Below are 12,882 nucleotides of genomic sequence, written 5' to 3'. Positions count from 1 at the left end.
TTGAATGTTACTGGGTGGTTACACTGTTGAACATTACTAGGTGGTTATATTGTTAAATGTTACTGGGTGATTACACTGTTGAATGTTACTGGGTGGTTACACTGTTGATCGTTACTGGGTGGTTACACTGTTGATCGTTACTGGGTGGTTACACTGTTGAATGTTACTGGGTGGTTACACTGTTGAATGTTACTGCGTGGTTACACTGTTGATCGTTACTGGGTGGTTACACTGTTGAATGTTACTGGGGGGTTACACTGTTGAACGTTACTGGGTGGTTACACTGTTGATCGTTACTGGGTGGTTACACTGTTGAATGTTACTGGGTGGTTACACTGTTGAATGTTACTGGGGGGTTACACTGTTGAACGTTACTGGGTGGTTACACTGTTGATCGTTACTGGGTGGTTACACTGTTGAATGTTACTGGGTGGTTACACTGTTGAACATTACTAGGTGGTTACACTGTTGAATGTTACTGGGTGGTTACACTGTTGAATGTTACTGGGTGGTTACACTGTTGAATGTTACTGGGTGGTTATATTGTTGAACGTTATTGGGTGGTTCCACTGTTGATCGTTACTGGGTGGTTACACTGTTGAATGTTACTGGGTGGTTACACTGTTGAATGTTACTGGGTGGTTACACTGTTGAACATTACTAGGTGGTTATATTGTTAAATGTTACTGGGTGATTACACTGTTGAATGTTACTGGGTGGTTACACTGTTGAACATTACTGGGTGGTTACACTGTTGAATGTTACTGGGTGGTTACACTGTTGAATGTTACTGGGTGGTTACACTGTTGAATGTTACTGGGTGGTTATATTGTTGAACGTTATTGGGTGGTTCCACTGTTGATCGTTACTGGGTGGTTACACTGTTGAACGTTACTGGGTGGTTACACTGTTGAATGTTACTGGGGGGTTACACTGTTGAACGTATCTGGGTGGTGACAGTGTTGAACAGGATAGGTCAGAGTCAGCATGGATTTATGAAGGGGAAATCATGCTTGACTAAACTTCTGGAATTTTTTGAGGATGTAACTCTGAAGATGGACAAGGGAGATCCAATGGATGTAGTACACCTGGACTTTCAGAAAGCATTTGATAAAGTCCCAAATAGGAGGTTAGTGAGCAAAATTAGGGCACATGGTATTAGGGGAAAAATACTGACATGGATTGAAAATTGGTTGGCTGACAGGAAACAAAGAGTAGTGATAAACGGTTCCCTTTCGGAATGGCAGGCGGTGACCAGTGGTGTGCTGCAGGGATCAGTGCTGGGACTGCAGCTTTTTACAATGTACATTAATGATATAGATGAAGGTATTAAAAGTAATATTAGCAAATTTGCTGATGACACAAATCTGGGTGTCAGGGTGAACTGTGAGGAGGATGTTAGGAGAATACAGGGTGACTTGGACAGGTTAGGTGAGTGGACGGATGCATGGCAGATGCAGTTTAATGTGGATAAATGTGTGTGTTATCCACTTTGGTGGCAAGAACAGGAAGGCAGATTACTACCTAAATGGAGTCAAGTTCGGTAAAGGGGCAGTAAAACGAGATCTAGGTGTTCTTGTACATCAGTCAATGAAAGCAAGCATGCAGGTACAGCAGGCAGTGAAGAAAGCTAATAGCATGCTGGCCTTCATAACAAGAGGGATTGAGTATAGACACAAAGAGGTCCTTCTGCAGCTTTACAGGGCCCTGGTGAGACTGCACCTGGAATATTGTGCTCAGTTTTGGTCTCCAAATTTGAGGAAAGACATTCTGGCTACTGAGGGAGTGCAGTGTAGGTTCACGAGGTCAATTACCGGAATGGCGGGACTATCTTATGTTGAAAGATTGGAGCGACTGGGCTTGTATACGCTTGCGTTTAGAAGGCTGAGAGGGGATCTGATTGAGGCGTATTAGATTATTAAAGGATTGGACACTCTGGAGGCAGGAAGCATGTTTCCGCTGATGGGTGAGTCCCGAACCAGAGGACACCGTTTAAAAATAAGGGGTAGGCCACTTAGAACAGAGATGAGGAGAAACTTCTGCACCCAGAGAGTGGTGTGTGTATGGAATGCTCTGCCCCAGAAGGCTGTGGAGGCCAAGTCTCTGGATACTTTCAAGAAAGAGTTGGATAGAGCTCTTAAGGGTAGTGGAATCGAGGGTTATGGAGATAAGGCAGGAACAGGATACTGATTGAGGATGATCAGCCATGATCATAATGAATGGTGGTGCTGGCTCGAAGGGTAGAATGGCCTACTCCTGCACCTATTGTCTATTGTCTATTGAACGTTACTGGGTGATGACACTGTTGAACGTTACTGGGTGGTGACACTGGTGAATGTTACTGGGGGGTTACACTGTTGACTATTACTGGGTGGTTACACTGGGCAAGAACACACAGGCATTTCCAACCAATGCCCAACCTCTGAGGTTCACAATAAAGGAGAGAGAATAAATTGTGAACATTTGCAGAGAACCCCGCAGTTACTGGAATATAAAGGACAAGGTATTCAGTCAGAACATTCACTTCCTCTCCATTTTCACCAGGGGAGCCAGTTAGTGAGCTTTTACTGGGTTACAAATCCACCTAACAATGAGACAATTAGCGATATGTTTTCCCTGATTGAGGCAGTGAGTCAGCAGTCCATTTACGTCGTCAGCTCCTGAGAAATGCATTGTATCTTTCAGCCTGCAGCCTCAAAAATAAATAGGAGCTATGGTTATGTTACAAGGAAAAACAGAAATGGAGCTACTTCTGTCTGTGTGTGTGTGTGTGTGTGTGTGTGTGTGTGTGTGTGGTGAGTGTGTGTGAGAGAGAAAGTGTGTGTGCATGTGTGTGTGAGAGAGAGAAAGTGTGTGTGTCTGAGTGTGTGTGTGAGAGAGAGACAGTGTGTGAGAGAGAGTGTGTTTGTGAGAGAGAGTGTGTATGTGTTTGTCTGTGTCTGTGGGTCTGCCTTTGTCTGTGTGTGTCTGTGTGTCTGTGTGTCTGTGTTTGTGTATATGTAAGTATGTCTGTGTGAGTGCATGTGTGTATGTCTTTGTGTGCATGTCTGTTTGTATGTATATGTATATGTCTATGTGTATGTGTGTGTGCAAATGTGTATATATGTCTGTGTGTCAGAGTGTGTGTCTGTGTATGTGTGTATGCATATGTCTGTGTGAGTGTGTATATACGTCTGTGTGTGTGTGTGGCGGGGTGAGGTGAGTGTATGTGTCTGTGTCTGTATTTATGTCTGTGTGTGAGTGATTTACACATGGATCAGACACACTTGTTCACGAACAGTGACATTGGATAAAACAGTTCTATTTCCAGTGAACAGTGCGAATATTGAGAGAGCAGGGAGTGGTCAAACCTCCCTGTGTTTGTGGGATTTGTGAAAAGATGAATGGGGTTCTGAAATGATAAAATCACCAGGGGGTTTACCAGACCATGGGACTGCTCTCTCAGAGTGAGATGACTGGGGATGGTTTAACCAGGGGGTCACTGTGCCTCAGGTGAGGGGAGAGGTTGGGAAGGAGAACTCTTCCTGGTAATCTCAGACAGTCTGGGAATTGAACCCACACTGTTGGGGTCCCTAAGAAACAGGAACAGGAGGTGGCCATTCAGCCCCTCAAGTCTCTGCCATTCAATATGATCATAATGGACTGACATGCTTCGATTCCTCATTCTCCAGGCCTGCACTCTGAGGGACGCTCTCTCAATCTGAAATGTGAACTCTGATTTCTCCCAACAGACACTGCCTGACCTGCAGAGATTTTCCAGCAATATTTCGGAATGTTGTATCTTTGCCACTCTGTCTGTAGTATCATTGCAAGGAATACTTTCCTGTCTTGTTTTGAGGAAGGGGACGAATTGGGCAGTTTCTCTGATTATATAGATTTGTCGGTTTTGAAAACCCATCCCAATACCTAACAATAAACTTAAGTCTTCAAATTGAAGGTGAATTGAAATGGAATTAGAATACTTTACCGGGGGAGCAGTGAGGATCAGGAATGCACTGTCTAGAGATATGGGGGAGGCAGGTTCAACAGAGAAATCCGAGGGAATACCGGGTGGTTGCTTGGGTGGGAATGGGGAGGGGGAATACTGGGGAAAGGCAGCAGATTGGTACTGAGTCACACAATTGGGCACAGGTGAGGAGTCAGGCTGCTGATGGTGTGATCTGATACCCACCTCCACTTTCTTTCCAAAATGACAACAATGCCTACCAACCCAGCGAGCGTTGGATAGTTGTAAATTGGTCTCTGAGGTTCTGAGAGGCGCTTACGTGAATGCAAGGCTTTCCTCGAAGAAGCCAGGGAGCAAACACCAACACAAGCAGTGCTTCACAAACAAACCTCTGGCAGCATCACCCAGCACCATCACCCAGCCCCATCACCCAGCCCCATCATACAGCACCATCACCCAGCACCATCACCCAGCATCATCACCCAGCACTATTACCCAGCACCATCACCCAGCACCATCACCCACCCCCATCACCCAGCACTATTACCCAGCACCATCACCCAGCACCATCACCCAGCCCCATCATCCAGCACCATCACCCAGCCCCATCACTCAGCCCCATCACCCAGCCCCATCACCCAGCCCCATCACCCAGCCCCATCATCCAGCCCCATCACCCAGCCCCATCACCCAGCACCATCACCCAGCACCATCATCCAGCACCATCACCCAGCCCCATCACCCAGCACCATCACCCAGCACCATCACCCAGCCCCATCACCCAGCCCCATCATCCAGCACCATCACCCAGCACCATCACCCAGCCCCATCACCCAGCACCATCACCCAGCACCATCACCCAGCCCCATCACTCAGCCCCATCATCCAGCACCATCACCCAGCCCCATCACCCAGCACCATCACCCAGCACCATCACCCAGCCCCATCACCCAGCACCATCACCCAGCCCCATCACCCAGCACCATCATCCAGCCCATCACCAAACCCCATCACCCAGCACCATCACCAAACCCCATCACCCAGCCCCATCATCCAGCACCATCACCCAGCACCATCAACCAGCACCATCACCCAGCACCATCACCCAGCACTATTACCCAGCACCATCACCCAGCCCCATCACCCAGCACCATCACAAAACCCCATCACCCAACCACATCACCCAACTCCATCACCTAGCCCCATCACCCAGCCCCATCATCCAGCCCCATCACCCAGCCCCATCACCCAGCCCCATCACCCAGCCCCATCACCCAACCACATCACCCAACCCCATCACCCAACCCCATCACCCAGCCCCATACCCAACACCATCACCCAACACCATCACCCAACCCCATCACCCAACCCCATCACCCAACCACATCACCCAGCCCCATCACCCAACTCCATCACCCAATACCATCACCCAACCCCATCACTCAGCCCCATCACCCAACCCCATCACCCAGCCCCATCACCCAACCCCATCACCCAGCCCCATCACCCAACACCATCACCCAGCCCATTCACCCAGCCCCATCACCCAACCCCATCACCCAACCCCATCACCCAGTACCATTACCAACCCCATTGCCCAACCCCAACACCCAGCCCTATCACCCAGCCCCATCACCCAGCCCCATCAGCCAACCCCATCACCCAGCCCCATCACCCAACCCCATCACCCAGCCCCATCACCCAGCCCCATCACCCAACTCGATCACCCAGCCCCATCACGCAGCCCCATCACCCAACACCATTATCTAGCCCCATCACCCAGCACCTCACCCAGCCCCATCACCCAGCACCATCACCCGACTGCATCACCCAACTCCATCACCCAGCCCCATCACCCAACTGCATCACCCAACCCCATCACCCAGCACCATCACCCAGCCCCATCACCCAACACCATCACCCAACACCATCACCCAACACCATCACCCAACACCATCACCCAGCACCATCACCCAGCCCCATCACCCAACCCCATCACCCAGCCTCATCATCCAGCCCCATCACCCAACACCATCACCCAACTCCATCACCCAGCCCCATCACCAAACACCATCACCCAAACCCATCACCCAGCCCCATCACCCAGCCCTATCACCCAGCCCCATCACCCAGCCGCATCACCCAACACCATCACCCAACCCCATCACCCAACCCCATCACCCAGCACCATCAACCAACCCATCAACCAGTCCCATCATGCAACCCCATCACCCAACCCCATCACCCAACCCTTCACCCAGCCCCATCACCCAACACCATCACCCAACCCCATCACCCAGCCCCATCACCAAACACCAACACCCAACCACATCACCCAGCCCCATCACCCAAACCCATCACCCAGCCCCATCACCCAACACCATCACCTAGCCCCATCACCCAGCCCTATCACCCAGCCCCATCACCCAGCCGCATCACCCAACACCATCACCCAACCCCATCACCCAACCCCATCACCCAGCACCATCAACCAACCCATCAACCAGTCCCATCATGCAACCCCGTCACCCAACCCCATCACCCAACCCTTCACTCAATCCCATCACCCAACACCATCACCCAGCCCCATCATCCAGCACCATCAACCAGCACCATCACCCAGCCCCATCACCCAGCCCCATCACCCAGCCCATTCACCCAGCCCCATCACCCAGCCCCATCACCCAACCCATCACCCAACCCCATCACCCAACACCATCACCCAACCTCATCACCCAGCCCATTCACCCAGCCCCATCACCCAGCACCATCACCCAATCCATCAACTAGCCCCATCACCCAACCCCATTACCCAGCCCCATTACCCAGCCCCATCACCCAGCCCCATCACCCAGCCCCATCAACCAACCCCATCACCCAACCCCATCACCCAACCCCACCACCCAGCCCCACCACCCAGCCCCACCACCCAACCCCATCCCCCAATGCTATCACCCAACCCCATCACCCAACCCCACCATGCTGCACCATCACACAGCACCACCACCCAATCCCATCACCCAGCCCCACCACCCATGGCATTATATAGAGTGAGGGGATCATGGTGTTATATAGAGTGAGGGGATTATGGCGCTATATAGAGTGAGGGGATTACCATGCTTTATAGAGTGAGGGGATCAGGGTGTTATATCGAGTGAGGGGACCATGGTGCTTTATAGAGTTAGGGGATCATCGTCTTATATACAGTGTGGGGATCATGGTGTTTTATCGAGTGAGGGGATCATAGTGTTATATAGAGTGAGAGGGTCATGCCGTTATATAGAGTGAGGGGATCATGGTGTTATATAGAGTGAGGGGAGCATGACGTTATATAGAGTGGGGGGATCATGGTGTTATATAGAGTGAGGGGATCATGGCGTTATATAGAGTGAGGGGATTATGGCGTTATATAGAGTGGGGGGATCATGGTGTTATATAGACCGAGGGGATCATGGCGTTATATAGAGTGAGGGGATCATGGCATTATATAGAGTGAGGGTGTCATGGTGTTATATAGAGTGAGGGGATCATGGCGTTATATAGAGTGGGGGGATCATGGTGTTATATAGACCGAGGGGATCATGGCGTTATATAGAGTGAGGGTGTCATGGTGTTATATAGAGTGAGGGGATCATGGCGTTATATAGACCGAGGGGATCATGGCGTTATATAGAGTGAGGGGATCATGGCATTATATAGAGTGAGGGTGTCATGGTGTTATATAGAGTGAGGGGATCATGGCATTATATAGAGTGAGGGTGTCATGGTGTTATATAGAGTGAGGGGATCATGGCATTATATAGAGTGAGGGTGTCATGGTGTTATATAGAGTGAGGGGATCATGGCATTATATAGAGTGAGGGTGTCATGGTGTTATATAGAGTGGGGGGATCATGGTGTTATATAGAGTGAGGGTGTCATGGTGTTATATAGAGTGAGGGGATCATGGCGTTATATAGAGTGAGGGTGTCATGGTGTTATATAGAGTGAGGGGATCATGGCATTATATAGAGTGAGGGTGTCATGGTGTTATATAGAGTGAGGGGATCATGGCATTATATAGAGTGAGGGTGTCATGGTGTTATATAGAGTGAGGGGATCATGGCATTATATAGAGTGAGGGTGTCATGGTGTTATATAGAGTGAGGGGATCATGGCATTATATAGAGTGAGGGTGTCATGGTGTTATATAGAGTGAGGGGATCATGGCATTATATAGAGTGAGGGTGTCATGGTGTTATATAGAGTGAGGGGATCATGGCATTATATAGAGTGAGGGTGTCATGGTGTTATATAGAGTGAGGGGATCATGGCATTATATAGAGTGAGGGTGTCATGGTGTTATATAGAGTGAGGGGATCATGGCATTATATAGAGTGAGGGTGTCATGGTGTTATATAGAGTGAGGGGATCATGGCATTATATAGAGTGAGGGTGTCATGGTGTTATATAGAGTGAGGGGATCATGGCATTATATAGAGTGAGGGTGTCATGGTGTTATATAGAGTGGGGGGATCATGGTGTTATATAGAGTGAGGGTGTCATGGTGTTATATAGACCGAGGGGATCATGGCGTTATATAGAGTGAGGGGATCATGGCATTATATAGAGTGAGGGTGTCATGGTGTTATATAGAGTGAGGGGATCATGGTGTTATATAGAGTGAGGGGATCATGGCATTATATAGAGTGAGGGTGTCATGGTGTTATATAGAGTGAGGGGATCATGGCATTATATAGAGTGAGGGTGTCATGGTGTTATATAGAGTGAGGGGATCATGGCATTATATAGAGTGAGGGTGTCATGGTGTTATATAGAGTGAGGGGATCATGGTGTTATATAGACCGAGGGGATCATGGTGTTATATAGAGTGAGGGGATCATGGCATTATATCGATCAACAGGACAGGAAAAAGGCTCTTCAGCCCATCGTGTCCATAATGGTGATAAACAAGCTCCTAATTGTTATCATCGCGAGAGGAGAGCAGTGATTCCGGATTCAGGCGGAGGTTCCTGTTGATCGTCAGTGAGTGAACGTTTCTTTTGAATTGGCTTGGCTGAAATTGCCTTTTCCCTCAGATGAGGGTATTTCAAAATGTGGAGATACAGATTTAAGGTGAGAGGGGTCATGAGGCAAATTTTGTACACAGAGGGTGGTTCGTGTGTGGAATGAACCCTCCTGTGGAAATGGATGCATTTGCAATTACAATGTTGAAAGGACTTTTGAATGGATACGTTAATAGGAAAGGTTCAGAGGGATAGGGCCAGGAGCAGGCAGCTGGGACTAGTTTAGTTTGGGATTCTGGTCAGCATGGACTGGTTGGGTCGAAGGGTCAGTGTCCATGCTGTATAGTGTTGGATCCTGGTCTTTTAAGCGCAATGCCTCTGTTAAACAAAGCGTCCAGAAATAATACCAGGCGAAACAAAACTGATCGATTTCCTCACTCAATCAAATGAAGCAAGTCTGAGAAACAAATGTGTGGATCTACAGAAACAGGCCATTCAGCCCATCCTTTGGGGCTTGCATTCCTTGCCCACCCTCTCGTCACCTCACCCCATCTCCACTTCCTTCTATCCCTCTCTCTCCCCTGGGTTTATCCACCTTCGTTTCTCCTCCATCTGCCCCATCAACACCATTCCCCTTGACCCCTCCCTGTGGGAGTCAGTCCCACATTCACCCCAATCTCTGCGGGGTGGCCGGTGGGGGGAGGGAGATTTCTCCTGAACTCTAAAATGGATATACTTGTGATTGTTTTAAATTCCTGGACCCTTTCATTCTGCTTCACACTCTCAGAAAACATCTCTCGACGTCTGTGCGACTTCAGGTAATGTTAAAGCTTGAGATTGATTCGTTCCCTCAGCCTTTGTTGTCTGTTGTCTCGTCCCAGTCACTAGCGATTAGCAACCACATCAGATACACCAGGATATTTCCAGAGGAACCCTCTGATCTGCTCTGATCCTGTTCCACACTCAGAATTAAATAATGCTTTCAGAAGGATGTTGTGAAACTTGATAGGATGCAGAAGAGCTTTACAAGATGTTGGAGGGTTTGAGCTACAGGGAGAGGCTGAATAGACTGGGGCTGTATCCCCTGCAGTGTCAGAGGCTGAGGGGTGACCTTATACAGGTTTATAAAATCATGAGGGGCATGTATAGGATAAATAGACAAGGTCTTTTTCCTGGGGGTGAGGGAGTCCAGAATTAGAGGGCATAGGTTTAGGGTGAGAGGGGAAAGATATAAAAGAGACCTAAGGGGCAAATGTTTCACTCAGAGGGTGGTACGTGTGTGGAATGAGCTGCCAGAGGAAGTGGTGGAGGCTGGTACAATTGCAACATTTAAAAGGCATCTGGATGGGTATATGAATAGGAAGAGTTTGGAGAGATATGGGCCGGGTGCTGGCAGGTGGGACTAGACCAGGTTGGGATATCTGGACGGCATGGACGGGTTGGACCAAAGGGTCTGTTTCCGTGCTGTGTGTCTCTATGACGATGGTTCCTACTCTCGGTTATGAGCAATATTAAACTGGAATCAGAAATATTCTCGTCAAATCTGATGAGGAGGGGCTTTTGTGGACAGTGGTAGTGTCCTTACCCTGAGCCAGGACACCTGGGTTCATTAACCATTTCTCCTGAGCTGTGCTGTAAACCACCTGGAGAATGGACAACAGCAGAATGGGATTGTGGATTCTGGAGCAGGCTGCTGTAAACTGGGGAAACTGTTTACCAAATCCTCACAGAAGGCAGTGCCAATGCAAGGTCATCCGCAAAAAAACTTAACCCCTTCCTTTGCACTGAATTTCCAGTATTTTCTGTTTTTTTTTAATTTTAGAGAGTTCTCGGATTTTCAACATCTGCGGTCCCCGAGCGCGAGTACACCCATGCAGGGGGAACAGGAAGGGTCTGTCAAAGTGCTAGCAGAGGTACCAAAAGAGGGCTGAATGGCCTCCTCCTGGACTGAGCGGTTGGCTGAGTTTTGTCACAATACAAAGAAGGTTTGGATGGAATTTTGGGGAGATGTTGGTAAGTTGAGGGTGGGGGCAAAAGGACGGGAAATAAAGGGCAGGGGGCTGTTTATAAGAATGATTCCGGAGATGAAGGACTTATATGAGGGAGCAGTTGAGGACTCTGGGTCTGTACACGATGGAGTTTAGAAGGATAAGGGGTGATCTAACTGAAACTTATAGAACACCGAGAGGAGGAGATGTTTCCATTAGTAGGAGAGACCAGGACCCGAGGGCACAGTGTCAGAGTGAAGGGACCTCCTTTTAGGACTGAGATGAGGAGAAATCTCTTCAGCCAGAGGGTGGGGACTCTGTGGAACTCATTGCCACAGAGAGCTGTAGAGTACTGTGCACAATTCTGGTCACCCTGCTACAGGAAGATTGTTACTAAATTGGAGAGCATGCAGACAAGATTTACTAATATGTTACTGGAGCTAGAGGGTTTAAATCATAAGGACAGGCTGGATCATCTGTCATATCTTTCCCTGGAGCATCAGGGGCTGAGGGGTGACCTTAGAGAGGTTTATAAAATCATGGGGAGGGGGGCATGGATAGGATAAATAGACTAGGTCTTTTCCCTGAGATGGGGGAGTCCAGAACTAGAGGGCATAGGTTAGGGTGAGAGGGGAAAGAATTTAAAAGGGACCTGAGGGGTAGCCTGTTCACACAAAGCATGGTGCAGATATGAAATGAGCTCTTAGAATCCAGACAGTGTGGACATAGGCCATTCAGCCCATCAAGTTCACACTGACCCTCCAAAGAGCATCCCAGCCCCTACCATACCTATGGCTCCCACCTAGCCTGCACATCACTGGACACTGAAGGACAATCTCCCACAGCCAACCCACCCTAACCTGCGCATATATGGACTGTGGGAGGAAACCCACGCAGATACGGGGAGAATGTGCAAACTCCACACAGACAATCACCCAAGGCTGGAATTGAACCCAGGTCCCTAGCGCCGTGAGGGAACAGTGTAAACCACTGATCCTCCTCAGGATGTGGTGGAGGCTGGTACAATTACAGCATTTAAGAGGCATCTGGATGAGTACACGAATAGGAAGGGTTTGGAGGGATATGGGCCAAGTGCTGGCAAATGGGACTAGATTAGGTTGGGATATCTGACCAGCATGGACAGGTTGGATTGAAGGGTGCTGTATGACTCAATGGCTGTGGGGACCTAGTCATTGAGTGCACTGAAGATAGAGATAGATAGGTTTTGGGTTAGTAAGAGAAAGGCAGGAGAATGGGGTTGAGAAACATATCAGCCACGACCGAATGATAGAACAGACGCGGTGGGCCGAATGGCCTAATTCTGCTGCTGGTCTGGAAAAGCTCACCTGATGAACATGATGATGCCGACTCTGGCGATATCCTGATGCAGGATCACCCAGGATTGCCGAATGAGCTCTTTCTGCTGCTCGGACAGAGGCAGAGGGGGGTCAGAGTCCGAGGCTATCAGCTCTGACCGTGCCGCCTCTGAGCGAGGAACCGGACTGTTCACATCCCCAGCGGCTTTCCCGGGATCGAGCCCAGTCCCGGACAGAGCACAGCCCATGGTCGACCCCAGCACTTCCCACCCCCACCCCCCCCCCCACCCCCCAAAAAAACCCCCACACAAACCCCCGAGATTAAATTCCCAACCGACCGAGAAATGACAAAGATTCACTTGTTGTTAAACCCCCAGCATCTCCCCTGAACTGCAACCCAGTCAAAGCGCTTCCATCCTCAATTCCGGGCGCGCTAATGATTCCCAGCCCACCTTCCCTTAAACCCCCTTCCCCTGAAATTCCCCAATCCCGGAGAAAGCCGCACTCGGAGCCGGAAACAGCCCGGGATCGAACACGCTGCTCTCGGGGAGACTGAGACTCACACAGTCCCTTCAGAGACTGAGGGAACAGAGCTCAGCATCAGCACCGACAGCAAGGGGGAGGAG

The 12,882-nt window shown here is 49.5% G+C and overlaps 1 protein-coding gene across 1 annotated transcript in view; it reads right to left on the bottom strand.

The window, feature by feature from the left end:
* The window catches only part of xgb (x globin), an 80,496-nt gene extending 67,953 nt beyond the window's left edge, over positions 1 to 12,543 (bottom strand). The window contains exon 1 of the mRNA XM_087984163.1: positions 12,287 to 12,543. Within this exon, the coding sequence (XP_087840289.1) occupies positions 12,287 to 12,504 (218 nt within the window). The 5' untranslated portion in view covers positions 12,505 to 12,543. The remainder of the gene's footprint in view (positions 1 to 12,286) is intronic.
* Positions 12,544 to 12,882: the final 339 nt, after the last annotated feature.

Source organism: Chiloscyllium plagiosum, unplaced genomic scaffold, assembly GCF_037043375.1.
Source record: "Chiloscyllium plagiosum isolate Xiang-an unplaced genomic scaffold, Cpla_swu_hap1 HiC_scaffold_47, whole genome shotgun sequence".
In the NCBI taxonomy this organism is placed as follows: domain Eukaryota; kingdom Metazoa; phylum Chordata; class Chondrichthyes; order Orectolobiformes; family Hemiscylliidae; genus Chiloscyllium; species Chiloscyllium plagiosum.
The sequence above is the reverse complement of the archived record's forward strand: the minus strand, read 5'-3'. Positions and strand labels throughout refer to the sequence as shown.